The sequence below is a fragment of the Carassius auratus genome, chromosome 46 (assembly GCF_003368295.1).
Source record: "Carassius auratus strain Wakin chromosome 46, ASM336829v1, whole genome shotgun sequence".
In the NCBI taxonomy this organism is placed as follows: domain Eukaryota; kingdom Metazoa; phylum Chordata; class Actinopteri; order Cypriniformes; family Cyprinidae; genus Carassius; species Carassius auratus.
This window is the reverse complement of record NC_039288.1, coordinates 15,786,690-15,813,892: the sequence shown is the minus strand read 5'-3', so window position 1 is coordinate 15,813,892 and position 27,203 is coordinate 15,786,690. Positions and strand designations below refer to the sequence as shown.

Here is a 27,203-nt window from a genome sequence, read left to right as displayed (position 1 = left end):
TAAGTTAAAGATGAGTTAAGTTAAAGTTAAAGTGAGTTAAAGATATCACGATGATTTATGGACATTGATTGTTTTTTTTTTCATCAAAGTAAAAGTTATGTTAAATTAGTCAAGCACATGATTGAGTTAAAAGCTTTTTATTAAAGCAATCAAAACTGAGGCACTATATTCTGAATGTACCATGTTTTGACAATCTTATAAATTAATGCAAATTATTACATTTACTAGAAGCAATGTCTGTTCTTATATCGTCTTGTATGATGAATTTGCATGAAAAAAAAACTGAATGAAAAAAATGTTTTGGAAAGTAACCGAAAGTAACAATAAATAATTGTACATAAGTGAATTGCAAGTGTTTTTCTTAAATAAAGCAACATGTTTTACATCATATTAAATATAAAAGTAATGTTGTTATAATTATATATTTCATATATCAGTAATGTTAGTAATACGAATTCATTTAAATAACTCCATAAAATATAAGATAACTGGTTAAATAAGCAGATCACAATTTATGTGGCATGGATGAGCTGTTTCCAGTAAGCATCATAGCTGGTCTCTGAACCTTTAAAGAAGAAAGATAATAATAATTATAATTATTATTATTATTATTAAAACACCATGAGAAGTTAACTTTGCCACATCTAAATGTAAATGATACAGATATATGCATTACTGAGGTTCTATGAAATAATACATTAATTATTGCTTATATAAGTCATCAACCTTTGCATTACCTGCATTCACACTGGCTGTGTTCAACAAACTGCAGATCAATAGTCTCCCCTTGCACATTCAACTGCATAAACTGTAATGTTGTAGTTGGAAAAAATAATAATTACAAAAAATTAAAAATAAATAAATAGAAAGAGAAGAGAAGTAAACCAGAAATGACATGAACTAAACCAGTAACATGTCCATACCTGCATCACAGTGGTGTACGAGCTCACATTCACACACAGCGTTGCTTCATCAGAGCAGCAGCCTCCACAGCGCTTCAGGGGCACACAGGAGGGGAAAATACGCATGTTCATCACCTCGGGGAATTCATCCTCAACTTTAACAAGCGTTTCACGGGGCTCGCAAAGGCTGCGTTCGTATAACATCCATGCTAAAAAAAAAAACATATGTACATAATTATGTCTATACAACTTGATAGTAGCCTACTTACAAACAGACCAATGAGAAAGAAAGTGAGCGAGAGAGAAAGTGAGAGAAAGTGAGAGAGAGAGAAAGAGAGGGAGAGAGAGAGAGAAAGAAAGAGAGAGTGTGTATAGCCTACCTGGAACAGACTTTTGGCCGATATTTCGCTTTTGACGATGCTGTGGGTTAAAGATTCAACAGTTTGGTAAATTTCGAGGTTTATTTATTTGTGATTAATTAATTCCAAATGTTTTTAGTGTTACTGCATTCAGTTTTTGCATTCAGAATTACTGAAATGTGAGGTTTGCCATAATTTGCTCGTAAAGATTTTGTGTTTTTCTCTTAATAGGGTGTATTCCTATAAAAACAGAGGCAGACCGAAAACTTGTGCTACAAACTAAAATAGTTGTGTGTAAGCTACATCTCAACAGACATGATGAGCCTATAGGCACGTACTGCATCATGCTACGTCATTCACCAAAACACGTACTACAGAAAAGAAGTTACATCACTACATTGCCTATCATGGATTTGAAAAATCACGGCATTTAATAATAGTTTTAATGCCACTCAACAATAAGCGTACAAGATGGAAAAACTAGGATAACGGAGAAAACATTTAGCAAATAATCATGATCAGTTAGTCACAATGAAATAGCACAAACTGAAATTAATATATAGGTTCCTATAATAAACTTTTACATAATGGCAAAAAAAAAAGGTTAATTATACCTGAACGTTCATCCCAGATGCCTGGTGGTACAGGACGAGATACAGCACACACAGAAAAAGTAGCATTATACTTGAACTTCTGCCTCGCGAGACAAACGTTAGACTGCTGATCATTCCGATTACACGGTTCACTTGAATCCTATTTCCCGATTAAACTGTTACTCACCATGTGCTCATGATGACTGAGATTGCAAAATACATAGATAATTCTGAAAAAATATATTTTTTTTTAAGTCTTAAAAAAAAACAGGATGCGTTGCTTTAAAAGTGACATATATTTGTCAAATACAATATTTAACGCTGTTCATATTAATCATTAAAACAAAGTCTTAAGTTGCACGGATATATTTATCACAGTAGCTAAAAATACATTGTATGGGTCAAACTTATCTTTTTTTAAGCCAAAAATAATTAGGATATCAAGTTAAAATCATGCTCCATTAAGACATCTTGAACATGTCTTAACGTAAACACATAAAATTTTCAGTTTTGATTAGTAATATGCATTGCTAATGACTTTATTTGGACAGCTTTAAAAGCTTTTTTCTCGATATTTGTATTTTTTTTTCGAACCTCAAATTCCAGATTTTCAAATAGTTGTACCAAATATTGCCTTATCCAAACAAACCATACACCAATGGAAAGCTTATTAATAGATCTCACTATACACTTATTACTGGTCTTGTGGTTCAAGGTCATATATAGTCAAGTAAAAGTGCATTTACACATTCACTTAAAACCATAATTAGTTTTGCAATTTATTCTTCAAAAATAACAGCAGCAGAGGAGTTCATGCACTAGGTGGAATGCAATGTATCAATGTATATCTCTCTCTCTCTATTTCTCTCAAGGTCAGCGTCTGAATGCAATAATCATTGACAATTAAAAAAAAATTTCCCCAATATCACAAAGACTGAAGGTCCCTTTTGGTATTTCAAACCATGTCAAACTGAGTATAAACAAACACTTAAAAAGATTTAATGCTTGCCCCCTCACACTGGAATACAATAAAAAGATAATAATAAATGGTACATGAAAACATTAAAAATCTTTTTGCTTCTATCCACCTATTAGCAATGAAAATGATCAATTTACACTCTATACAGTGGAAAATCTAATTAATCAGACTTCAGACAACTACTAGTGATAGACAGAGGTATGTTCTGATGTCCTTTGAAACAAATAGGCATGAGTCAAGGATTTACAAATGCAGGAAAGTGATTCTGGTGCTCAAACCAGACCTCTAAACACAATGCTGGTGTTCCTTTGAGTGGGACAGTTAGTCAATCTCAGTGCTGATGCATAAAAGAAAGTTCTGGTCCTCAAATGGTCATGATTATGGATGTCCCGGCAGACCATCAAATGAAGTTTAGCCTTTCCTGATTTCCTCGTCAGAACAGCTTTATCATGCTTTCTCTTGACTTGCCAACTCCCACCCACTTCACTGAAGAGAGTAAAAAAAGTAAAAAAAAAAATCTCATGAACATTTGGACATTTCTAAGCATATCAGCAGGTTACATTTTTACATATGCAAGTCATCTACACAGTATGTGTATTTACCTGGAACCTCCAGGAACTTCTCGATAAAGCTAATGTAAGCTTGTGCCTGTGAAGGCAGCTCATCAAAACTGCGGACTCCCTCAGTGCTACAACACCAGCCAGGGAACGTCTCATAAGTCACTTGAACCTTTGTGAGGACATCCATGTTTGCTGAAATACACAATTATATGGTTCAATGCCTATATTGTACATGTTACAATATAACTGTTTATAAGTGAATATCATTGTAATATATGAGATATATGAAAATGTGTAACAACAAATAATCAACTTACCAGGAAAACTGGGAAGAGGCTTTCCATCAGCTGTGTAGGCTATGCCAATCTTTATTTCTGGCAATGTGTCAAGAATGTCCAACTTGGTCAGTGCAATGCTGAGAGAACCAGAAGGAAAAGTATAGCTAAATTAACTAAATCAAACTTATTAAAAGTTCAACCTGTGCCATAGCTACCAAAAACGAAACTAATAGACAACCGTTTTCAAAATAAGAAATGTTATTGAGCACCACACATCAGCATATTAGTATGATTTGCAATCACATGGATAAAATCACGTTCAAATATATTTGAATCACAAATCATTGTTTTGAATTGTAATATTTTACAATATTACTGTTCTATTGGTAAAATTTTTGATTTAATGAATGCAGCTGTATTGAGCGTAAAATACTAAGTTTTTGAGTGGTAAAACACTTAACAACTCACGCTGAAAAACCATTAACCATGTGGGCATAGCGAACCAAAACCAGGTCCAGCCATCCACAGCGCCGCCGCCTGCCTGTTGTTACACCAAATTCCCTTCCTCTGCTCTGAAGCAGATCACCAGTGTCCTAGAAACCATCAAAAAGAACAATAAACATTTTCAAATATGATTTATGTGAGGGAATGTCACAGAGTTTTACCTTCTGACTCACTCTTTACAACACACTCACATTATCTAGCTCAGTAGGGAATGCCCCCACTCCCACCCTTGTGGTGTAGGCCTTCACCACTCCATACACACGGCCCACATGAGATGGGGGGACCCCAAGACCTGTGCAAACGCCTCCGACAGTACAGTTTGATGAGGTCACAAAGGGGTAGGTCCCTGAAAGAGATGGAAACATTTGCATCATTTACACTGGAAAATACACTTTCCACTGTCCTCAATCTCTTAAGCACACCAGTGGATGTCCCATTTTATGCAGGATTGCTGTTAATACCGAAATCGATATCCAGTAATGCAGCGTTGGCTCCCTCCACCAGAATCTTCTTACTTGGCCCGTTGAGAGCTTGGTGCATGAAATAAACCCCATCAGTTACTAGAGGACGTAACCTCTCAGCATAAGCCTGTGGGTGAAATGGAGAAAATATTACTTGGCCAGTTCATGAATTAGCAGCGTCGCAGATCAAATTGAAAGATGCCAAGACACTAATCACCTTCAGTTGCTCAAGCTCAGTATCAATATCAATATTAAGGTTAGGATATGTGGTCTGAAAATGACCAGCCAGAACCCGAAACCTGTAGAGAGATATTTACATGTATTTAACTCTCTGCCACTAGGGTCAATCTGATCACTGAGGCATTGATTTGTAGCCTACAATAAGAATAAAATTATATATATACACATAAAATTATAAACAATTAACAATTAGGATTACATAAACATGCAGTTCTAAATGTCATAGAGAAAAAAAAAAAGTCAGATATGCCTATTTTCATATAAAGTTTCCTGAAAAAAAATTAAAAGAAATATATTAATACACTCACTTTTCCTCAAAGACTGAAAAGTCTGAGACTAGATCACACACTCTCAGTCCATTACGTGCTGCCTTGGAGGAATATGCGGGTCCAATGCCCTTCTTAGTGGTGCCCAAACTGAAAAACAAAAGAAGGGTGAACTCAATATTGATTAGGGCTGGGTAAAAAAAAAAAAAAAAAAAAAAAATTGGATTTTTAGATTAATAATTTTTTAAAACATGGTCGATTCAACATCGATTCTCAAAGGCCACGAATCGATTTTTTTTGTATGATTGTTTTATCTTAAAAATGAAATAACTGGATCCTGTGATCAAGGAATGTGACTGTTCTGACTTTTTTCAGCATACATTTTTCATTTTGAATCAAAATTGTATTGTATTTAAGATAATTGTATGCATTTGAAAATTGGAGATGGGTTCTGTTTTAATGTACCCAAGTGTTTAATATACAGGTTTGTGGCTCTTAATTTCTTTTTATTAATTACCTACTTGGAAACTTATGTTCACTGTTCTTTTTTATAAATACAGTATTTTTTTTATCATTGAGTTGAATCGAGAATTGAAAATCGATTTGAGAGCTTGTGAATCGAAATTTAATCGATCTGGAACATCTGCATTGATACCCAGCCCTAATATTGATATTGAAGAAAATTATCTACACGTTAAGCTTTTATAAAAAAAAGAAAAAAAAAGAAACCTCACTTCTTCCCAGCCTGCTGCTGTCTCAGCTGCTCCTGTATCCCATCAACAGCTTGATGGAAATTGAAAACTACACAGAAAACAGAAGAGCGCCAATTCCAATGGCATAGATATTAGTTACTTGCTATTTTTAGTTGACAGACACCATGCGGCAAATAGTCAATATCTTCAGGAATAAACCCAATTTACTCAAGACCTGATGAAGTTAAACAGAACCATACCAATATGTGCCCGGTCAGATATCTTCAGTCGTTCCTCCCATCCTTGAAGTCCTAAATTAAACAAACCAAAAGAACTCATACATAGGAAAACAAAAAAAACAGTACAGTGGTACATTTAAGTAAATAATTCATTCATTCATTACATGCTCATTTAGTAAAAATAAAAAATCAGCAAATGTCACCAAGCTATATTTTTAATTGTGTAGATTTTGGCAGTAAACAATTTGTCTGATATGACTTGATATGGCCCACATTAAAAATAAATAGATTATTCAATTGATATTACAAATAATCAATATTTTGTAGTTTACTCCTTAAACAGGTTTACCAATTTACCATTGCCTTTCTGTGAGTTCTTTTCAGCCTCCTCAAAAAGTCCTGGCAAGTGTATCACAACACCATTTCCTGCGGGACAGACCAAAACAAAAGATCTCAGCAAACAAGTCAATAGTTCAGTATCTGATTCCAAACAATGAACTGAGGTTAAGAAAAACATTATAACTTACATACATACTACGAGATGAAAATAAAAATAAAATGGGGGAAAGGTACAACAAAAACATACCAATAAAAGAAACGGCCTTTTTGTTGAGAACGCCGCTAGGCAGCAAGTGAAAGTCATACTCCACCGAGTCCACCACCACTGTGTGTCCCGCGTTATTTCCTCCCTGATGATACACAGCTGTTAAGCATGAACGTAAGTATCGCGATAATATAAAAATCTAGCCGCAGGAAACGTTACATCACTTGTCCTGGCAACAAGTGACGATGGCAAAGAATAAAATAAACTTTGTTCATTGTGATGTTAGTGTTGCAGCTTCTGTAAGGGATTCCTTCCTCTTTTGTGTTACCGCAGGCTAATAACAGCAAGCCTCAGACAATACAGACATAACGTTAACGATTGAGCAGACTCTCCTTAACAGAAATTAAGCGAGAGGAGCGGTTGGACACCCACCTGGCATCTGCACACAATGTCGGCGTCCATTGCCAAGAGGTCGACCACTTTGCCCTTCCCCTCATCGCCCCACTGAGCTCCCAACACGACGGTCACTTTATTCTGGGGCTCCCGCGGGATCCGCAGAGAGTCAACGCTGTCTCTGGAGCGCTTGAGCACGGGTTCACCGTTCAGAGAGGCCGTTTCCTGACCATTAGACATCGTACTGTCCGCAGCCATAATGAAAGAGTGCGAGGGACAACTCAAACGCGGCTACACAACTGCAACATGGTTGCGCGCGAAATCGCCCAAAATAAAAGTATCAAAATAAAAGTCCGCAAATAAACAAACGTGGTGGTGGAGTTTCCAAACACATGGCCGAAAACACTGCACAAAGAACATTCATGCTTGTAAAAATTAATTGGAGGGAGTGAGACTTAATATTGAAAATTGAATTTTTAATTTTATTTATTTTCCACAGGATGGTGATATTGACCGGTTTAGACGCCTGTTATATATCATTTCACGGGCGTGTTTTGGCGGGTAGATGGTCTGGTAATATAGAAGTCTTACATTTATTACGTTTGATGTTTTTTTTTTCTTCTATTACGTCCTTTATTACTTTACACAAACATTGTTTGTGTGCATCTTATTATAGTTCATATTTTTGCTCAGACTCCGTTTGCTCAACCATAACAGCTGTCAACCTCTCTACAAACGAGTAAATCTAGTAGTCTGAATATTTACTTTAATTTAACAATAATAATAACTACATAGTAAAGTTTTTGGGCATACTTTAAGTTAGCTTGAAAAAGCCTAGCCAGAAAGATTGAAGCTAGCATGTAACTAGCATGTGTCACAGTCTTCTGTCTTTCTGTCACTGTTGTTTTGTTTGGTGCCTTTACTGTCTATGTTTGGTGCCATGTGCTCTCTCTCCTGTCTTTTTCTGACCACGCCCAACTTGTGACCTCATTATTGTTTAGTTGCTCCACCTGTGTTTCTCCCCTGCTCCCGGACTCGTTTACCTACACTTCGCACACCTAAGCTGTGTCTGAAATCGCTCCCTCATTCACTAATCCCTATATAGTATATGACAGTTGAGTTCACTATATGTGAACAAAGTGAACAAAAAAATAAGTGAACGGATTCGGACAGTGACATAGCCTACACTGCGCGTGAGACTTGGAGCTGTTGCAAAAACATTGGCATATGTACTTTTATATTACATGTACCTAATTTTAGAAAATAATACTAATAGCAAAAATACTCAAAATTACTTTATATTGCAGTTATACATACCTCCGCGTCAGCTTTGTGGTTTCATCGATGGTATATAATTATTAATTTTTTTGTAATGCTTTTATGTTCATAATCATTAAATGCTATTAAAATAACGTACTGAGAACAAAAATAAACACACATAAACACGTTCAGAATTATGTATTTATTATTTTTAGTATCTTGACACTCACTCACGCAGGGTTTTGAACTCAGATAAGATGGTTGTAGAGCGTCCTCAGGCGACCATTAATTTTACATCAGAATAGACTACCTTTTATTAAAGAAAAAATTTAAATTATCCACCAAATTATCATAATTTTTGTAAGTTAACGACGATGCCACCTCGGTAAATTAGTCAAATATTAAACTGGGTTATTGCCTACATAACATATTTTAATATAAATAATGTTGGAAAAACGTCAAAACCGAAATAATAAAGATGTAAACTTCATCTCTCATTCAAACTCGCTCGCTCCCGCTCTCGCTTCCAGCTCGACGCTACTCCACATTGGATTGGGGGAAATAGTGCTTCAGCGAGTGTACATCGGTTGTACACTCGAAATCAGAATGAATTGTGGGTAAAAACTAGTGGACAAATGTAGGGAATGAAGTCGTTCACTCGGAATTCGGACAGCACTACAAAATGGCTGACACCCCATATAGTGCACTATATAGTGGATAGGGAGCGGTTTCAGACACAGCTCTAGTCACTCAATCACACTCACTCACTCACTCACTCACTCAGCTGTTGCCCATCATCACAGACTATATATTCTCATCTCATGGATCTCTGTCTGGCTTTGTTGTATGTATATATTAGTTGTGTTTTGCATTTTGGCTGCTTCTGAGTCTGTGCTTGTCCTTGTTATCTGTTTGGTTTTGTTCTTGCCTCGTTTGCCTTTTTGTTTCAGTTTTATTAAAAAGTCATTTTTCCTTGCATTTGGACACAGACCCTGTTCTTTCTTTGGCAGTTGATACCACCCCGTGACAGAACACAGCCAGCAACATGGGTCCAGCAGGGAAGTTACTTGATGTCCGCCAGGGAGATTGGAGCATCGAGGATTACGCCTGGGACTTTGTGGGGGTGGCTCGGTTGTCGGCTGTGGAAAAGACCTGCTTAATAGTGTACAAATGGCTTTCATGCATGACCCTTTTAAGACGTGTTGCCCCTTTGGGATGTGTTGCCCTTTTAGGTCTTGTCGCCATTTTACCATTGCGCAGCAGGTTGGAGAGGGGAGACATTAGCCGATCCAATAGAGGCATGGTGTGTGTGCGTGCATCCTGGAAGTGAGTTGTTCTTGGTGAGTTGTGTTTGGTATTGAGATTGAGTTGTGGTCTTGCCGGCATTTGCAGATATGATGATTGTTTTCGATTGGTTGTGCGTGCATAACCAGCGTTTGTTTACATGCACGTATGTATATCTACGTTATGTATATCTGCCGTGATATTTTACAATTGCTTTATTTCTACTGTTCTCATGTTCTACATTGAGATATATTGTCTTTAGTTAATCTGTCTGCTGTAAATTGCAAGTATAAGTGTGTTAATGAAGATTATGTGGTAAAATGACCTATTCAGATGCTAATATGCCAATCCATTGAGCTGTAGCACTTTACTTATTTTCAGTAATATTGCTAGTAATGTTAATTTGTTGGGTTTAAAATCTGTATTGTTCACCTTTTTGTATTTGTTATCGTTATACAGACCACACCTATTATATGCTAAATGGGCAAGTAAAGTCCTCAAAGAAAGAACTGTTGTTGACTGAGTTCCTGGGCTCTGACCGGCCTACCAGTCCTGGAGGCAGCAGAGGCCTGGTCGGCTTCACCCAGTTCCTCACACCTGATACTGGAGCTACACGGGCTGATACGCAGCATGCAGGAAACACTGCTGATGTCGGTGATGCACAAAGCGGTGTAACTGTCTCGGAGGCAGTTTCCCAGGAATGTTTTTCCTCCCAGACCAGTTGCTTTCTGCGTTTCCACCACGGTGTAAAGTACCGGGAAGATTAGGCAAATAGTCTGGTGACATAGTCTGCATGCGTTTCTCATTAAGAAGTACGGATGATTTTTGGATGTGCATCCTCGATAGTTCAGACTTTATACGTTCAACTCTGGAGTGTGATGTCTGTAACGATGTAAATCTGCTAACATTAGTGTACTTGATAACTACAGTCAGCTGACCATGGCTGCTGCAATTTTCCCCTCTGTATATTTACAATTAAACTAAATCGGATATCAAATACCACTGCCTTCTTTGGTTTCATTTAAACATAACAGCTGCAGAAGTGTACTTGGTTCAGGTATGTGTATATATACAGCAATTACAATGAAACCATATATGAATTTGCCTATTTTCATTTTAACATATTGATAAATTGAACACAGACCAAAGATTACCTGTTAGATTTATCCAAAATGAATTATATTTTGATTAACCAATAAAGAGACCTCAAAGCCAGGGGCACATATCAGAAGGTCTAGCTGAAGTGAGGCTGCCATCAGCGGATACGTGATCACTGAGCTCCTGCTGATCGTGTGGCGCTCACATCTCCGAGATAGGCAAAACACATTTTTAAATAGGCGCTGTCTTTATAAATAAACCACAGATTTGAGTTTTAAACCACTACATTCTTGCCTGAAATACTTTTTAAAATTACTTTTCATGACACCATAACTGTAATATTTTGAAAATGATCTGAATAAATGGTGGTGGAACCCAGAGCCGGCCCTAGACCTTTGGGGGCCCTAAGCAAAATTGGTTGGAGGCCCCTTTGACCATTTTAAGTAAGGCCTACAGAAATGAATGACTACCTTGTAACTATACTGTACATATCTACTATGTTATTTTTAATTTTTTTACTCTATTAAATTATGTTTTAATTATTCTATGTATGCTGTATGTTAATTATCTTTTTTTACGCTGCTGGCCCTGAGTAAGTATTTCGTTCTTATGTGGCAACATGTACAGAATGACAAGAAAAGACCTTGAGTTCTTGAGTTGAGTTCCATGTTTGATGTCTAACAGGAAAATTATGTTAGCCCTTTAGTGTAGGAGCCAAACTGGGTTTATATTGTTTTGTTAAATGCTTTAACATCACAGCAAAATGGAATGGCTTCAGATGACTTCGTGAAATTATAATCAGACGGACCCTCTCAAGTCCAAGTCACCCAAAATGACGAGAAAAAAGCGGGAGGCGCCGAAAAGCGCGCTGTAAGTGTTGGCATCCGAATATAAGACTTTTAGACTGCAGATTATCTATACAGGTATCGGAAAATTAAGCCTACAGGTTTACATACCCTTATCTTCTTGCCTCTTCTCTTCTTTCAGCCTTTTCTTTTGTCGTTTTTCATGGCCAGAAATATATTTTCGTTTCTTATCAGACATCGTCAACGCTAGAGTAAAACTGACTGACAGACACTGACCGGGTGACGAGTGACATCATAGGGGTCAGTCAGGGTCAAGATTCGCGGGGAACTCGCCATAATAAAGAACTAAATAAAAAACAACTGTGCTCATCATGATGCCTGATAAAGAGTGCTGTAGGCCCATTTCTTTTTATTTATTTATTTATTTTATGTTACTTTTGATGTATGATTTTTTTCACCCACTATATAGCAGTGACTCAAGGGGGCCCTCTGCTGGCCACGGGGCCCTTTGCAATTGCAAGGGTCGCTTAGTGGCTTGGCCGGCTCTGGTGGAACCCAACCAATGCTGCATGAACTCAACCAATCAGGATTTTTAGCGCCCAAGTCCCGCCCCTGAAAGTTCCAGAACTTTGAAAAAGTATTACCTTGCAAGCAGGACTTTCTGAGGGGCATTTTTTTACCCAGAACTTTTAGTGCCTGGTTCCTGCGGTGGAAACACACCGAGTACCAGACCAAAGTCCCTAGTCCCTGGCTAAAGTTCCTGCAGTGGAAACACGGCGATAGATATATAGAAACAGTCAGATGATAGATAGATAGATAGATGGATGGATGAGTTTGAATGGGTTCGTAATAGTACATAGAAAGTCTGACTGAGTCCAATGGGCTTCAGTGTGTTTAGATTTGAATTGTTGACAGTTGGAGTTTGACGGAATGTTCAAATGAGCAGAGACTTTTCAATTTAAGTCTATGGGAAATAGCAACTAATATAACTTCAGATCAGTTTGAAGATCTTGGCTGATTTTGGAGTCTGTAGAGTTAAAGCTCTAGTAGGAGTAGCAGTAGAAAATTTTAGTCTCTGAAGAATAATAAGAAGTGCATTTAAGAAGTTCAATAAAAATCATATCCAACTATTATTATTATTAATTAGTAATTATTAATATATTTATTTATTGTTTAAACAAAAGTTTGCCAACAGAAGACAAAATGGATATAAAAATGTGACAATGCTAAAATTACAATGCTCAGGTGGAGGCTATGTCATGAACGGCAAGAAGCTTAATTAAACTAAATATCTTTTAACAAAAGAAAAAAGAAAAAAGAAAGAAAATTGTCTTCTTTTAACACAGCAGTATGTTTCTTTGGAGTGAGCATGACATATTTCCTGATTTCTTTATATAAAAACTTGTAACACGAATACAAATTATAATAAATTGAAATGCTTGTTAATTCACCTTTCATTGCAATGTAATACTGTGATCTTCATGACTGAGCAGATTCTTGATTTTCGAGTAAGTGTGTGAAGGATTGATGATGGCTGAGGAACCAGGTTCCATTCACAGTTTTGGTGCCATCTTCAGTCCGCTCTTCTTTGGTTGAAGAAGCAAGATTATAATTGGTCTTTTCAGCAGATGGCGCTGTCGAGCTCTGATAATGAGCAGTGAATATGCCAATACGTGTGCATTTTTCAAACGTTATTGTTCAGAGATGTTAAAAGCTCTTATTTTGATGACTTTATGGTCTGCTTTCTGTTTAGCACAGCTAAAATACTGAACAGCTGCACTTTGGATAAGACACTTTAAATGAGATCCTAATTTGTGAAGGTAAATGCATTTAAAGGTCATACATTTGATGTTGTCTCAACTAAGACTTCATTACGTTATCATTCAGCATTCTAGTTCCCTTGGAGCCTACACTGCCTTTATATTCATAAGGATAGTTGAGTATTAATTCAATTTATAAAGACAGCGTTGTCTAGCTTGCGTCCCACTTAAGATTTTAATATGACCCAGGGCATCTGGTGGGACCTGTGTTGTACCACTCGTCTTATAACCACAGCACCCATAGAGGCCTGTGATCCTGCTCTCCTACCTGCTGGATGTTCAGCTCTTCCTCATCCTCCTCTTCCCCATTCACAGATCCTGCTTTTTATGGCATGACCCTCATCTGCAGACTGCAGTCTACTGTTTACACCTGTCTCTGCCTGCACAAGACACGCGCTTCATGTTGGCTGGATTGAAATGTACCTCAAAGTCTTAAAAAAAACCTAACCAGGAAAGGAGGATGAAAGAGTAAAGGAAGCATGTTTTTTCATGCAAAAGACTCAATATATCCCACACATTCATCAAATCATGTTTCATTTCCTTACCTTTTTTGGAGTAAGAGTTTTCAAACTGGTGTGTGGCTCAGTCAAATGTTTTATTGTTTAATTATGCCCATATTTCTCTTTCATTCAGTTAAAGGTTTCAACTGTTATGTTGTTAAATTAAAACCAGATGCTGATGTGTATAGCAGATGAGATGCTATTCTGACATTCAGTGCTAATATCAGATGAGCAGCATTCTCTGCCTTGTATTTGAAAATGAAGGATTTTTGGGTAGCATTATATGTAGGCTTTTTTATTGAACAGAATTGTTCTGAAATGCTATGAAACTAATACTTTTATTCAGCAAAGATGCAATAAATGATCAAATGATACAATTATGTTAAAACAGATTACAATGCTGTTCTTTTTAACTTTCTATTTATCAAAGAATCTGGAAAAAAAAGCATCATGACTGTTTTCAACACTGGTAATAGTTATTTTTATACTGTTACAGCATTAATATTTAGAATTAGATTTTTTTTTTCTTCTATTTTATAGATTTGTTTTTATTTCAGCCTTCTTAAAATCAGTTAATTACCAAGGTATCATTTTATCTCAGCCTTTTCAGTTAGCAAAAAATATTTGTAACATTTAATATTAAAATCTAATTATTTTAATTGTAAAAACATTTCACTATATTGCTGTTTTACTGTATTTTTGATCATGTGGATGCAGCCCAATATAATGGATAAAAAAATCTATGTTGTCGTGAGTACACTTTATTTAGTTTGCTGTTTCTGTTTCTATTTAGTTCACTTATGGTGATAAGGGCCAGTTAACATATAACTAAACAAACAGATACAAAGAGCTGGAACTCCCAGTACATTGCTTTCCAGTGAACATTCATCTGCCTTCCTTTCAAAATAATCTTAGAGTCTCTACATATGGGAAGTAATTAACAATGTTTATCTTCCAGCTAATAACAGGCAGTTATGTCTGACTGCATCTCCTCTTGTTTGATGGTGAACTCCAATGATAAATTAACTCATGCACAGTTCTTCCACAGAAATCTTCCACACAGCCGCTCCTGCCAAATACACAGTCTGTGGAAAGTTGGTCTTTGAAGGTATTTTTCATATCTTGTGTTGGGCAGTAGCTGTGAGTTTAATTGGCAATCAAAGCAACACACCATTTGACTTTCAACAAAAGGATTTCCACAAAAAACAAACACAGATATTGTGTCTGAATCTTTAAGGACATGTCAGCAGAGCAACAATGAGAATGAAAAACACAAGCTCTTTTTCTCCTCTGTGTTTGGAGTGTTCTGAATAGCAGATCTGTGTATTACCATTCTCCAAACTAACGAATAGATGCCCTCTCCTTCATTATTGACCCTTGGGTGTACAGGAATGAAGAAATTCAGTAGCCAAGAGAGTTTGCTTATGCTTTATAAAAAAGCATAAATCTAGATCTTCTGACTGAAAGATTTTCCATGTTGCATTAACTGTCATCCTCAGGAGCACCTTGCTGACTTTTTGCAGTTAGAGGTCAAATGCTATTCCGAGGGCAACCATTGTGTTCTGAAACTTTGAAGCATTCCCAGGATAGTTAATGTGTTCACCATTCTCCTGTTATATATTCACATATGTGTTTCACTGGCCTCATGGCTATATATGGATTTCCACTGGCTGTGTCAATAACATAACCATCAGCGCTGGTAAAACATAGTTAGTTGGTGTTTTCTGAAACCAAATATTGGTTTATTTTGTGCTTATATTGAAGATGTTCTGTTTTTCTAATAATCATGAGCAGCTATCAGTATCCACTAACACAAGAGGAAGAAAAAAGACTGACTGATCTGAACTGAACTGAAGCTCAGATGCAGCATAAGAAGTGCAGTCGTGTTAAGCATATTAAGAGATCTGCATTGGAAGAACATATTGTTTTAATGATTAGACTGTAAGAATATTGGAGTCTGGATGAGGTCTAGACAGCCAGAGATCATGGAAATAATGAGACTCTTTCACCCATTCCAGACTGTTTTTCCCTTTATTGGTGTATTTTGTAGCAGTTTAGCTGCTCAAACTCTTTGTTTGCCTCAAAGCTCTCTTCTTTATCATAAGCAGGTATCAGTTGGGCTTCGTCTAACAGTCTGTTATGTTTATTATCAAGGTGAAGAGTTAGAAAGACATTGATAGAGCTGGAATGTCCATTAAGGGATCTGATCATCCCTTTTGGAAAGTCAAAATATACTTTGCACTGACAGTTGTGCATTGACTTAAAGTAGATTTTTTGGATCACAATAAAGTTTGCTGTATAATTAAAGTACTTTTATTTCACATAGTTCCTTCCCATTCTCGTTGTGTGCAAGTAAACAAACAAGGTAATTTCTTGTAATTGAAATGGGAAACACTTTTCCTCATCAAAGATAATCAGGGGAGTTTTTTATGTAATCACTGGATGGCCAGCACTTCCTGTTATGCAGACCGTATATTTTAACATAATTGATTTGCAAGAAAAATGTTGCTACTTTACCCTGATAATTTTCTTCATGTTTTGAAACATGGGTAACTGGAACGTATTAAATGTTTTCTAAAATGTGGCTTTGTCTTCAAACCATCCTCTCCACACAATGTTAAAATGTTGGTCTGAGTCCTTGGGAAAAAACTTTAATAGTAATTGAGTTGCCTTTTCTTGAGATGAAAAATGCATTCTGCTGAATAAGTTTGCCACATATTCTTGACTAATAGTTTCAGGATGTCCAGTGAGCATGCTGCTGTCTCCTGCTCTGAGGCCCTGTGTGTTTTGGTAGCACCAACAACTAAAGCAAAGTCTGAGGTGTGGAAAAGTTTTGATCATGTTTATAATGAGAATAATGACGTGTGTGTGTGATAGTGAGTGTAGGAACGCGCTGAAGACATCTACAGTGGATTCAATCATTTTCCTCCGCAAAAATATGTAGGCTTAGCCTAATCTCTGTGAGTAAAGGTTTTTAAATGATAACTTAATATTCATTGAGTCTTAAATGCATAATGTGGACATATTATTCACGCAAATGTTGGCATTATTCTTTTATTAAATTTCAGCTGCTAGTGGCGAAGCAAATCCGGTGGAGCCTTTATCTTAATTTCGTTATTGCCAAATTCCCATCTTAATTTAAAATGTATCTTAATTTAATTTGTTAAAAAAAGACTTGTTTTTATTGGTGTGTTGGTCTATTTATAGGCTAAATGAGCCTATGTCTATTTAGAGTGCTGAGATGTTACTATGTCACAGAAGACTTATTTTTATTTCTTTATTCCAACTTCCAAGTGGTCTAGTTTACGTTAGTTATGAATAAATTATGTTAAAACATGTATAAATGACTCATTATTGACAAAAGGCAAAAGAGCTGTGTGCGTGCGCACATTTGAATAATGTCGGGCTGTAAACTGGTTCAGGCTTTAAAAAAGCTGTCAATCAAACTGTAGGGAAAAGTTTTTTTTGTTTTTTTTGCATTTGCAGTCATGTCTCAGTTCATGTCCTCATTTTTAAAGATTCTCATACTAATTATGGAAATGTTAAATGTTAAATGTTAATGTAGGCTAGTAAGCAGGATTATCCAATGAAATAATATGATAAGAAAAATATAATAAAAATGTTTTTTTTAAACATTTATTTTTGAGATTGAGTCTTGAGATTTATTATACCTCTCTGTGTGGTCCGTAGCATAAAAAAATTGTTTCTGCAGCTTAACCGGTAAAGTGTGACACTGACAACACCAAGGTCATGGGTTCGATTCCCAGGGAATGCATGAACTAATAATATGGGAATGCAATTTCACTTTGGATAAAAGCATCTGCCTTATGTAAAGAATCAGGGAATTGCTGATCTATACAACATGGCTTCAGGGGTTTATCAGATTGTTCTCATTAACCCTTAGACCTCACCTGATGTCCTTTACTGCTCTCCCTGCATGGTCCAAGTATTTGTAGACAGATATGTTATTGCATAATAAGTGTGAGGGGAAAAAATATCAATGGATTAGTTAAAAGCTGCAACTATAGACTATATAGTGTTTGATGGCAGTGAATCAAAAAATTTTCAACCAGATGAGAATTCTGCTTAACTTCTCGTAGTAGAAGAAGTAACATATGATTTCAACAAGTGATACTTCTGTTAGCAATGTAACCAGACACTAAGCTTGCCCAGCACTCTTATCTCGAGGTGACCGATGAGATACTCAGACACATACATTTTTCTTTATATCTTGACTTTTAGAAAATATTTTTGGTCTGCCTATAGACAATAGAAAGGTTGTGATATTCACAGCGACGTCTGCTATTTGATTGTTTTCATTAAGCTTTACTGCTGAAGTCTCCACAACAAAGACCTCTTCCTCAGCAGGGAAGAAAAGCTCTGAGGAATTTGAAGGTTCCTCAATCTAAGTAAGGATATCTACAGAGAGAATGAGCAGATGCTATCTAGATCAGCTAGCACGTGCTATGCACATCAGTTAGAAGAGAAGCTGAGGTAATAAGAAACTAGGAGAACTCATCAGAGACTTTCATACCTGGCATGAGGACCAGAGTGAGATGGTTTTATAGATCAAAGCTTCCTAAAGTCACAAACTACAACTGAAAAACCAAAAAAGTAATAGAGGAGGCCAGGACAAATGGCTAGTTTTTGGTTTTAGTCTACAGAATAAAACTGAAAAAAGAGGCTGGGAGGTAGTTTGCTCTCAAAAATCTGATGCAGTAGGGAAAAAATGAGTAGCTTATCATTGATAAAGTAGTGAAATAATAAGATTTATTAGTTTATTCTCCACAGTAGGTTGCATATGTGTGTGTTATTTATGTTATATCAAAGAAGTAACCATGATGATTCATTTTGAACTAATAATGGAAAAGTGTATATGTAGCACTTCAAAAAGAGCACAACCCACACCACCCAAGTGTCACTGTAGCCATATTTTCCTGTTTATGTGAGCTTTTAATTAGTGTGTTGACCGAGTGGTAACGTTTTTAGAAAAACCATTACAATACAGGGGCTTGCTGCATCAGCTTCACAGATGTTAGCCTACAACTAATCTAGTTTTGACATAAAGGGGTGCCAGGTTTCACACTTTTAGATATTTTTGCTTGGCATCATTAATTGTAAACGTAAGTCTATGTATGAAAAAAAAATATTTATGACAGCATTATTGTTAATAATTGTATTCTGAAAGTATTTGTATCATATAAATATTTTTTGGTAACACTTTCTATGAAGCCCATATTTATAATACATTATAAGGGTATTCTTAAGGCATTATAATGAATGTATAATGCATACAAAAAAACATCTAATATGTTGTAACATCTCATGGATATCCAGAAGAACAGTTTTAATATATTATAATATTTACTTATTTGTGGTTATAGCTATGTATGATGAGTATGATGGTTTATAACACAATGAACATGTTGCATCCACTTTTACAATGGATTATATTTCTCATAGTTATAATGTAATGTATTATAAGGCTCATATTGTTACCAACACACCAGGTTCCACCTCCACTCATTCACAACGCACGCCCTCACCGGAGTACTGAGCACTTCCACCTGACCCTCATCATCACCCAATCACATCTGCACCATAAATACCACACACACGCACTCAGTCAGCGTCCGGTCTCGTTCGCGACAAGGTCTTACCTGTATACTAACTCTAAGGACTAACTCTTCCTCTACTTACCTCTCTCCAGCAATCCTCCGAAGATCAAAGTCTCATCGTGCGTGTGTGTGGTACACTTCCCTCCTCTGACGTCTTCACCCAGCTATCACGGACCCATTCATCACTCTACCAAACACTACCCGCTCCTCTGCTTGTGCCTTAAATAAAACCATCTTTCTGTTACTCCTCAGCCTCCCGGGAATTCTGTAACAGAAGACCATACCCAACACCGGTTGGCACAAGCATGAGCCTCACGGACCCCTTTCAAGATCTGGTCGATGCACTCCGTAGGACACTCACTGCTCAACCTGCATCCCCAACACCAGCGAGCACTTCCTTCAACGATGCCAGCACTTCCTCACCTTCCGTTCACGCCAGTTCCATGGCCAGGCCGGTGACCTACTCTGGTTCGGCGGAGGAGTGTCAAGTGGATACCTCCTTCAATGCTCGCTGGTCCTGTAGATGCAACAGCACTTAAATCCCACCGAGAGATCCAAGGTAGCATTTATAATTTCTCAACTGCAAGGTAAAGCACTACTCTGGGCAGATTCTATATGGACTCAAAATAACCCAGTTATCCAGTCTTATTCCAGCTTCGTCAACCATTTCCGAGAAGTTTTTGGCAGACCAGCTTGGGACTCATCAATTGGTGAGAAGCTGTATAATCTCAAACAGGGAAAAATGTCTGTCAATGAATATGCCCTTCAGTTTAGCCTTCAGTCTTAAGCCTCCAGTGGATGGAACGAACAGGCTTTACTGACTACCTACCGTCAGGGATTGGAACCTCGAGTGCGGTTGCATCTTGATGCATACGAGGACACCATCGGGCTTGAACGATTCATCCAGCTTTCCATCCGCTTCGCCACCCATATGAAGTCGTGCTTAGAAGAGCACCAGGGCCAGGCGTATTCCTCCACGCCACTCTGCTGACCAGAGGCCGTCAGCTCCCCAGAACCAGCCAACGAACCCATGCTAGTGGACTCATATCGACTCTCAATGGCTGAAAGACAAAGACGGCTGGCCCAGAATCTTTGCCTCTACTGTGCAACCCCAGTGGCATGCCATCACTGTATTGCCCATCCGTCCTCCTCGTCCCATGGTGAGTGCCATTCTCCTTTCAAATACCAAATGAAACCACTCACCACTGTTGTGACACTTACTGCTGCTGACATCTCTCGCCGTCAGCCTACCAAGTCCACACTATTACCGGCAGGCTGTTGAGTAGGAGATGTGTATGTCATAGTGAGGGTCCCATTTCTCTCCAAACCGGACTACTCCACCACGAGGAGATACATCTGCTGGTTCTGGAGGAATCCACCGCTGACGTCATTCTAAGATGCCCGTGGTTGGAGCTGCACAATTCTGTCATATCCTGGAAAATGGTTGAAGTCCTGAAGTGGGGCGACGCCTGTTTCAAGAGCTGCATCTCAGGTTGTCCAGTCCCAGCCAAACTTTCCCCTGAACCTCTTCCAGTTTATTCTACCTCAATAGAGAGATCAGTGGAAAACCAATCCATCTCCATCCCTGCCTGCTACGCCCCCTTCAGTGACGTCTTCTGCCCCAAACGGGCTTCCAAGCTGCCTCCACACCGGCCGTGGGACTGTGCCATCGATCTGCTTTCGGGGGTAAACCAGTGCCTAAAGGAAGGATCTACCCCCTATCCATTCCGGAGGAGAAGGCCATGGAGGAATACATCAAGGAGCTGGCCCAGGGTTACATTCGTCCATCTACCTCCCCTGCTGGTTTGAGCTTCTTCTTTGTGGAAAAGAAGGACGGAGGCTTGAGACCATGTATTGATTATCGGGCTCTCAACAACATAACCATCAAATTCAGATATCCAACTTCCTCTCGTCCGGCTGCCTTGGAACATCTCCGTGGTGCCACTGTCTTCACTAAGTTGGACCTCTGCAGCGCCTATAACCTCATCCGGATACGAGAGGGGGATGAGTGGAAAACTGCCTTCATAACCCCTACTGGCCACTATGAATATTGTGTGATGCCGTATTGACTTGTTAACGCCCCCTCCGTCTTTCAGGATTTTATTCACGAGGTGCTCCGGGAGTTCCTCCAAAAGTTCGTCCTCTTCTACATTGATGATATCCTCATATACTCCCGGAGCCTAGCAGAACATAGACGCCACGTTGCGGAGGTCCTGCAACGCCTAAAGGCCTTTCAGCTATACCTCAAGGCCAAGAAATGCTCTTTCCATCAGCACTCAGTGCAGTTCCTTGGGTACAACATCAGCAGCAGTGGCATCCGGATGGACGAGGGAAGGTTAATGCTGTCAGAGATTGGCCCACTCCTACCAAAAATCAAAGAACTACAACGATTCCTTGGCTTTGCCAATTTCTATAAACAGTTAATTCAAAAATTCAGTACCATCACCAGTCCTCTCACCAGTCTCATCTGTAACAAACCCAAATCTCTCTCTTGGACTCCTGCCACCACAGAGGCCTTCCACACTCTCAAAGAGGCCTTTACGACTACTCCACTCCTGGTCCATCCTGACACCGACCGACCCTTCATCGTGGAAGTCGACGCCTCAACTACCGGAGTAGGAGCAGTCCTATCTCAGCAGCAGGGGAATCCCAGCTGCCTCCACCCATGCGCCTTCTTTTCCTGGAAGCTCAACCGGCGGAGGTCAACTATGACATCGGCAACTGGTTGCTGTTGGCCATCAAGTTGGCCTTGGAAGAATGGAGGCATTGGCTGGAGGGAGCCAAACACCCCTTTCTGGTTCTCACAGATCACAAAAACCTGGAGTATCTTCGAGTTGCCAAGAGGTTAAACCCAGACAACCCCGCTGGGCATTATTCTTCACCCGCTTCCACTTTACCATCTCCTATCGCCCAGGGGTAAAGAACGTAAAGGCTGATGCCCTGTCCCGGTGTCATGCCCGCGAAGAGAATCTAGAAGAACCCGAAACCATTCTCCCTGAAAAGGTCATCATCTGCCCCATTACCTCGTCTGCCGAGACCCTTCCTCCAACCGATCCTGCTACAAACCTCGCCGGGTTGCCCACCAGGACATCAGTATATTCCCAGGACACAGCGCACTCCACTCATTCACTGCGCTCATACATCTCTTGGCAGTGGTCACCCGGGGGTCAATGAAACCCTCTCGTTGCTTAAAGAACGCTTCTGGTGGCCCAACATGGCCTCGGATGTTAGGAGGTACGTGAACGGATGTACAAACTGCCGCAATATCCAAGAGCCCTTGCCATCTTCCATCAGGCAAGCTCCATTCTCTGCCCGTTCCCAATCGCCCGTGGTCACACCTAGGGGTGGATTTCATTACTGATCTTCCTCCTTCAGATAATAATACCTGCATTCTTGTCATAGTGGATAGATTTTCTAAATCATGTTGTTTTCTCCCCCTGAAAGGTCTGCCCACAGCCATGGAAATGGCTGAGTTATTATTTAACCACATCTTCAGGTACTTCGGCATCTCAGAAGATATCGTCTCGGACAGAGGTCCTCAGTTCATCTCCCGGGTATGGAAGGCTTTCCACTCACTCCTAGGTGTGGCCATCAGCCTGTCGAATGGGCAGACGGAGAGAAGGGTCCAGGAGATTGGACGCTTCCTCCGTACCTTCTGTCACGGCCACCAGAACTCCTGGAACCAGTTCTTGGGTGGGCAGAATACGCACAAAACTCCCTTTGACAACTAACCACCAGACTCACTCCATTCCAGTGCGTACTCGGCTACCAACCTCCTCTATTCCCCTGGTCAGGTGAACCCCGGATGTCCCTGCCATCGTCTACTGATTCCGGGAGAGCAAGAGGGTCTGGGACGCGGCACACCACCAACTCCAGCGGGCCTTACGCAGACGCAGAACGACAGCCGACCTTCGCCGATCTGAGGCCCCAACTTTACCAACCCAGTCAGAAGGTCTGGCTGTCCACCCGGGACATCCGCTGCACCTGCCCTGCCGCAAGCTAAGTCCCAGATTCATTGGCCCATATACCATCCTTCAGCAGATCAATCCGGTCACTTATAAACTCCAGTTACCCCCTGAGTACCGGATTCACCCCACTTTCCATGTGTCTCTCCTAAAACCTCACCATCCCTCTGTCTCTGCTTCCACAGAACCTGGCGAAACCGAAGCCCCCCTCCACTCCTCCTAGAAGACGGTGCGGCCTATGAAGTTAGAGACATCCTGGACTCCCGGCGGCGTGGTGGACAACTTGAATATCTAGTGGACTGGGAAGGATATGGTCCAGAAGAACATTCATGGCTTCCCACGCAACGACATCCTGGATCCTAACTTACTTAACACCTTCCACTCCAATCATCCTGACCAACCAGATCCCAGGGGAAGAGGACGTCCACCACGCCATCGGGGTCCTCGGCCCTCAGGAGCAGGCCGTGGGGAGGGGGTACTGTTACAAACACGCCAGGTTGCACCTCCACTCATTCACAATGCACGCCCTCACCGGAGTACTGAGCACTTCCACCTGACCCTCATCATCATCCAATCACATCTGTATCATAAATACCACACACACGCACTCAGTAGGTCTTACCTGTATGCTAACTCTAAGGACTAACTCTTCCTCTACTTACCTCTCTCAGCGATCCTCCGAAGATCAAAGTCTCCATCGTGCATGTGTGTGGTACACCTCCCTCCCTCTGATGTCTTCACCCAGCTATCCATTCATTCTCTACCCAACACTAACCGCTCCTCTGCTTGTGCCTTAAAGGTCCCGTTTTACGCGCTTTTTTTAAGCTTTGATTGTGTTTACAGTGTGCAATATAACATGTGTTCATGTTCATGAAATACGTAACGAGTTCTGATTGGGCCAGCCGTTCCCCTGTGTTGTGATTCGACACCAGCTTAGAGCAGGCTGACCTACTGGTAACGCGACTTGGGTTAATTTTGAGAAGCAAGTGGGCAGGAGCATGTGCTGGAGATGTACTTATAATCACAGGAGCATTTTACTAACGAGATGCGCATGAAAATCGCATTCGTTTTTTTTGCACAGCCCTAACATCTAGCTAACAAAGCTAAACAGCATTGCCCTTTGTGTAGTAAGTTGCAGAAACTGTTAAACGCACCAACTCAAATAATAAAATACACTTACCGGTTGTGGTCCATAAACAACGCCTTCTCTAGACAAAGAGGGAACTGCTCCATCTTTCAAGAATAATTTTTGTGCGAATCCGGCATTAAAACTGATTGAGATTGAGGAAGTTGTCCTCAGCAAGCTGTCCTCAGCAAAATGTGCTGCACATAGATTTACATGTGGATTATTATTTTCGGGAACTGAGTTAAACATAAATTGTAACCATTAATCTCCAAGTACAGCGTCCCTGGGAAGCCCAAACAAAGATGATTGGGATCCGAGATGAAAATAACAGCGTTTCAATGACATGGCAAACACAAACGCAGCTCTTCCTACTTCTCCGTCGGAGCGCAACAAGACCACGCCCCGCTTTTTGTGTATTGATATGGGCGGAGGTTAGTCAAAAAACTGTTTTAGTGATGTCATTACTGCAGGAACTAGAGGGATGTAGTCCATACGGGTCGTTTTTTGTAGGCGAATTCTGTTAAATAAAATATCTCGCTTGGCATTGAACTTTGAGCTTTAGAATTTTACAGATATTATTTATACTCTAACAACAACATTACACACTAACTAAAGTTGAAAAACATGGGATCACGAAGAAGGGGACCTTTAAATAAAACCATCTTTCTGTTACTCCTCATCATCCCGGGTATTCTCTAAAACATATCTTGCCGTTTTTCTGATGCTACTCTTACTTGTAGTAATAATGACCACTTATAAGTAGTAGTATTAATAATAATAATAATAATAATACATTGTCTCTCAAACAGCCATAAGATCAGATATCTGATCAGATGAATGTGTATGACACATTTGCTTTGAACTATTTTTATTGTAATATCAGTTGATTATTTTGATGGTACCCTTTAGACAGCTGTTGGTAAGTAACTCTAAAACTACATATCAACTAGTGGTCATTAAATTATTAGTATGTATGCTACTGTAAATATATGCTAACATTTTATTTTGGTGGTCAACCAACAGATAAACGGAATATAAGTATCAAGTTTGCAAGTATGTTAACTTATTCTAAACATACTAGATTCTACCATTCTTGAGCATACTGATACTCTAATGAGAGTTAGTTGGCATGTAGTTGCAAAGTTGCTTATAGCTGATTGATTAAGGGGACCATCAAAATAAAATGTAACCATATAAACAGAGTATTAAGCTCACATCAATTAATTAACATTAGCTTCACAGAAACACTCCAAATAACACTCAACATCTAACTACTCACAAGCTGTAGTAAGATACTCTGCAGATAAACAATGTCAAGATATGGTACAGTCCATTACACTGTAAATGAAGTAGATTTATTATGGTGTTCATTGTGTGTTATAAATAATCATAATCTTTATCTCACGTAAGTATTATGATGTATTATAATTGTTTTTATGAATATTCATGAGTTGATAAATCTTTATGAGGAATATTTTTTTTATAATGCATTATTTATTCATTATAATGCCTTAAGAATACCTTTATAATGTACAGTATATACAGGCTTCATAGAAATGTTACCTATTTTTTTTTCTAAGAATATTTCTGCTCATCTTGACAGTTTAAAATGACTGACAAACCAAGCCTGTATTCAGTGAGTCGGTGCAATTCACTGACAGAGTGAAACTCACCATCGAATAGAGGCTGTTCGTGAAACCTTTTGTCTCACTCATTAAAAAGTAGCCAATTTAGCAAATCACAGATATATCTGTTAATTTCCTGAACACCTGTGATTGGACATTGCATTCAAGTTCAAGTCAGAATTCACTCACTAAATGTCATCTTTTTTCCCTGCAGGCTCGTAAAATGGTTCTCATTGTAACAAATTGTAGACTGTGTAAATAAGGAGCTTCCCTGATTAAAACGGAACATTGTGAGATTTTATTTTTTTAAACCAAAACATGCTTATAAATTCATAACAGGCTGTATGCCCCACTATGCTCTGATTCACAGCTTCACTTGCTCTAGTATATGCACCAGCAAACAGTTACTTGATAAATGATAAAATGCACTAGTTTGTATAAACTTAAGTACAAAGGTGGAACAGAGATGTGCATGAATAATTGTGTATTAAAAATGTTTAATACACAAAAGTCACTTTTTGAATTTGTATTTGATGCCATTCAAGTACATCTAAGCTATACAAAGGGAAAGCTACAAAAAAAAAATTAGCTAAAAGATATTAGCAAGCCAATAACAACAAGTGTGACAGCTGTTGAAAAAGCAGGGCTGCCATATCTCAGGCATTTGACACTTTTCTCATGCTCTCACTCCACATGTCCATTTGCTCACACAGTGAAAAGCACCCTAAGTTATATATATATCCTATGTTATATGATATTTACAAAACAAATTTGGTAAATGTTCCAGTCCGTATTTGTGTTTGCGCTCTAGAGAATGTCAAAAGTTTCTATTTACAATGTGGTTTTGTAGTGTTTAGCAATGTAACCAACCACAGATGTGACCATAACTGATGGTTTTCAAATACAAAGTTTTTTTTACTACAGTAGTCTCGGAATGCTGTGAGCACATCTTAGAGATAGTGATAGTCTATCTCTTGCCCTTGACTGTGTGTTAATGTGCCTATGAACATGGATTCTATTTCACCATTTATTCTGTGCACAGTCTTTGTTCTGTTATCATTGCAAGTGAATGCATGACATACCGTGGCAAA

General features: G+C 38.9%; 2 protein-coding genes and 1 pseudogene across 2 annotated transcripts; 1 reads left to right on the top strand and 2 right to left on the bottom strand.

Annotated features, from left to right (window-relative positions):
* Window positions 1-449: 449 nt before the first annotated feature.
* On the bottom strand, window positions 450-2,465 carry LOC113064357 (snake venom vascular endothelial growth factor toxin ICPP-like). Its single transcript, XM_026235121.1, has 5 exons — window positions 1,876-2,465; window positions 1,283-1,322; window positions 924-1,111; window positions 738-808; window positions 450-565 (listed from the first exon to the last, which is right to left on the bottom strand). Exons 1-5 carry the CDS (start codon window positions 1,987-1,989, stop codon window positions 547-549), a joined length of 432 nt encoding a protein of 143 aa, XP_026090906.1. The 5' UTR covers window positions 1,990-2,465; the 3' UTR covers window positions 450-546.
* A 155-nt stretch (window positions 2,466-2,620) lies between these two features.
* On the bottom strand, window positions 2,621-7,340 carry LOC113064345 (adenylosuccinate synthetase isozyme 2-like). Its single transcript, XM_026235104.1, has 13 exons — window positions 7,050-7,340; window positions 6,660-6,762; window positions 6,431-6,499; window positions 6,095-6,145; window positions 5,877-5,943; window positions 5,185-5,292; window positions 4,854-4,935; window positions 4,637-4,763; window positions 4,367-4,521; window positions 4,140-4,264; window positions 3,711-3,808; window positions 3,436-3,585; window positions 2,621-3,319 (listed from the first exon to the last, which is right to left on the bottom strand). The coding sequence occupies exons 1-13, from the start codon at window positions 7,266-7,268 to the stop codon at window positions 3,267-3,269; spliced, it is 1,407 nt and encodes a 468-aa protein (XP_026090889.1). The 5' UTR covers window positions 7,269-7,340; the 3' UTR covers window positions 2,621-3,266.
* Window positions 7,341-23,671: 16,331 nt separating this feature from the next.
* LOC113063682 (steroid hormone receptor ERR2-like) overlaps window positions 23,672-27,203 on the top strand; it is a 10,692-nt pseudogene continuing 7,160 nt past the window's right edge.

What these genes read in the sequence shown, in the direction of transcription:
- LOC113064357 (XM_026235121.1), bottom strand. Translation starts at nt 1,989, where the DNA reads ATGATCAGCAGTCTAACGTTTGTCTCGCGAGGCAGAAGTTCAAGTATA. An exon ending in CGGCCAAAAGTCTGTTCCAG is followed by an intron (nt 1,112 to 1,282) that starts GTAGGCTATACA and finishes TTTTTTTTTTAG; the next exon opens with CATGGATGTTATACGAACGC. An exon ending in CGTACACCACTGTGATGCAG is followed by an intron (nt 809 to 923) that starts GTATGGACATGT and finishes ACAACATTACAG; the next exon opens with TTTATGCAGTTGAATGTGCA.
- LOC113064345 (XM_026235104.1), bottom strand. Translation starts at nt 7,268, where the DNA reads ATGGCTGCGGACAGTACGATGTCTAATGGTCAGGAAACGGCCTCTCTG. An exon ending in TTTTCAGTCTTTGAGGAAAA is followed by an intron (nt 4,936 to 5,184) that starts GTGAGTGTATTA and finishes ATCTCTCTACAG; the next exon opens with GTTTCGGGTTCTGGCTGGTC. An exon ending in ATGGTTAATGGTTTTTCAGC is followed by an intron (nt 3,809 to 4,139) that starts GTGAGTTGTTAA and finishes TGGTTCTCTCAG; the next exon opens with CATTGCACTGACCAAGTTGG.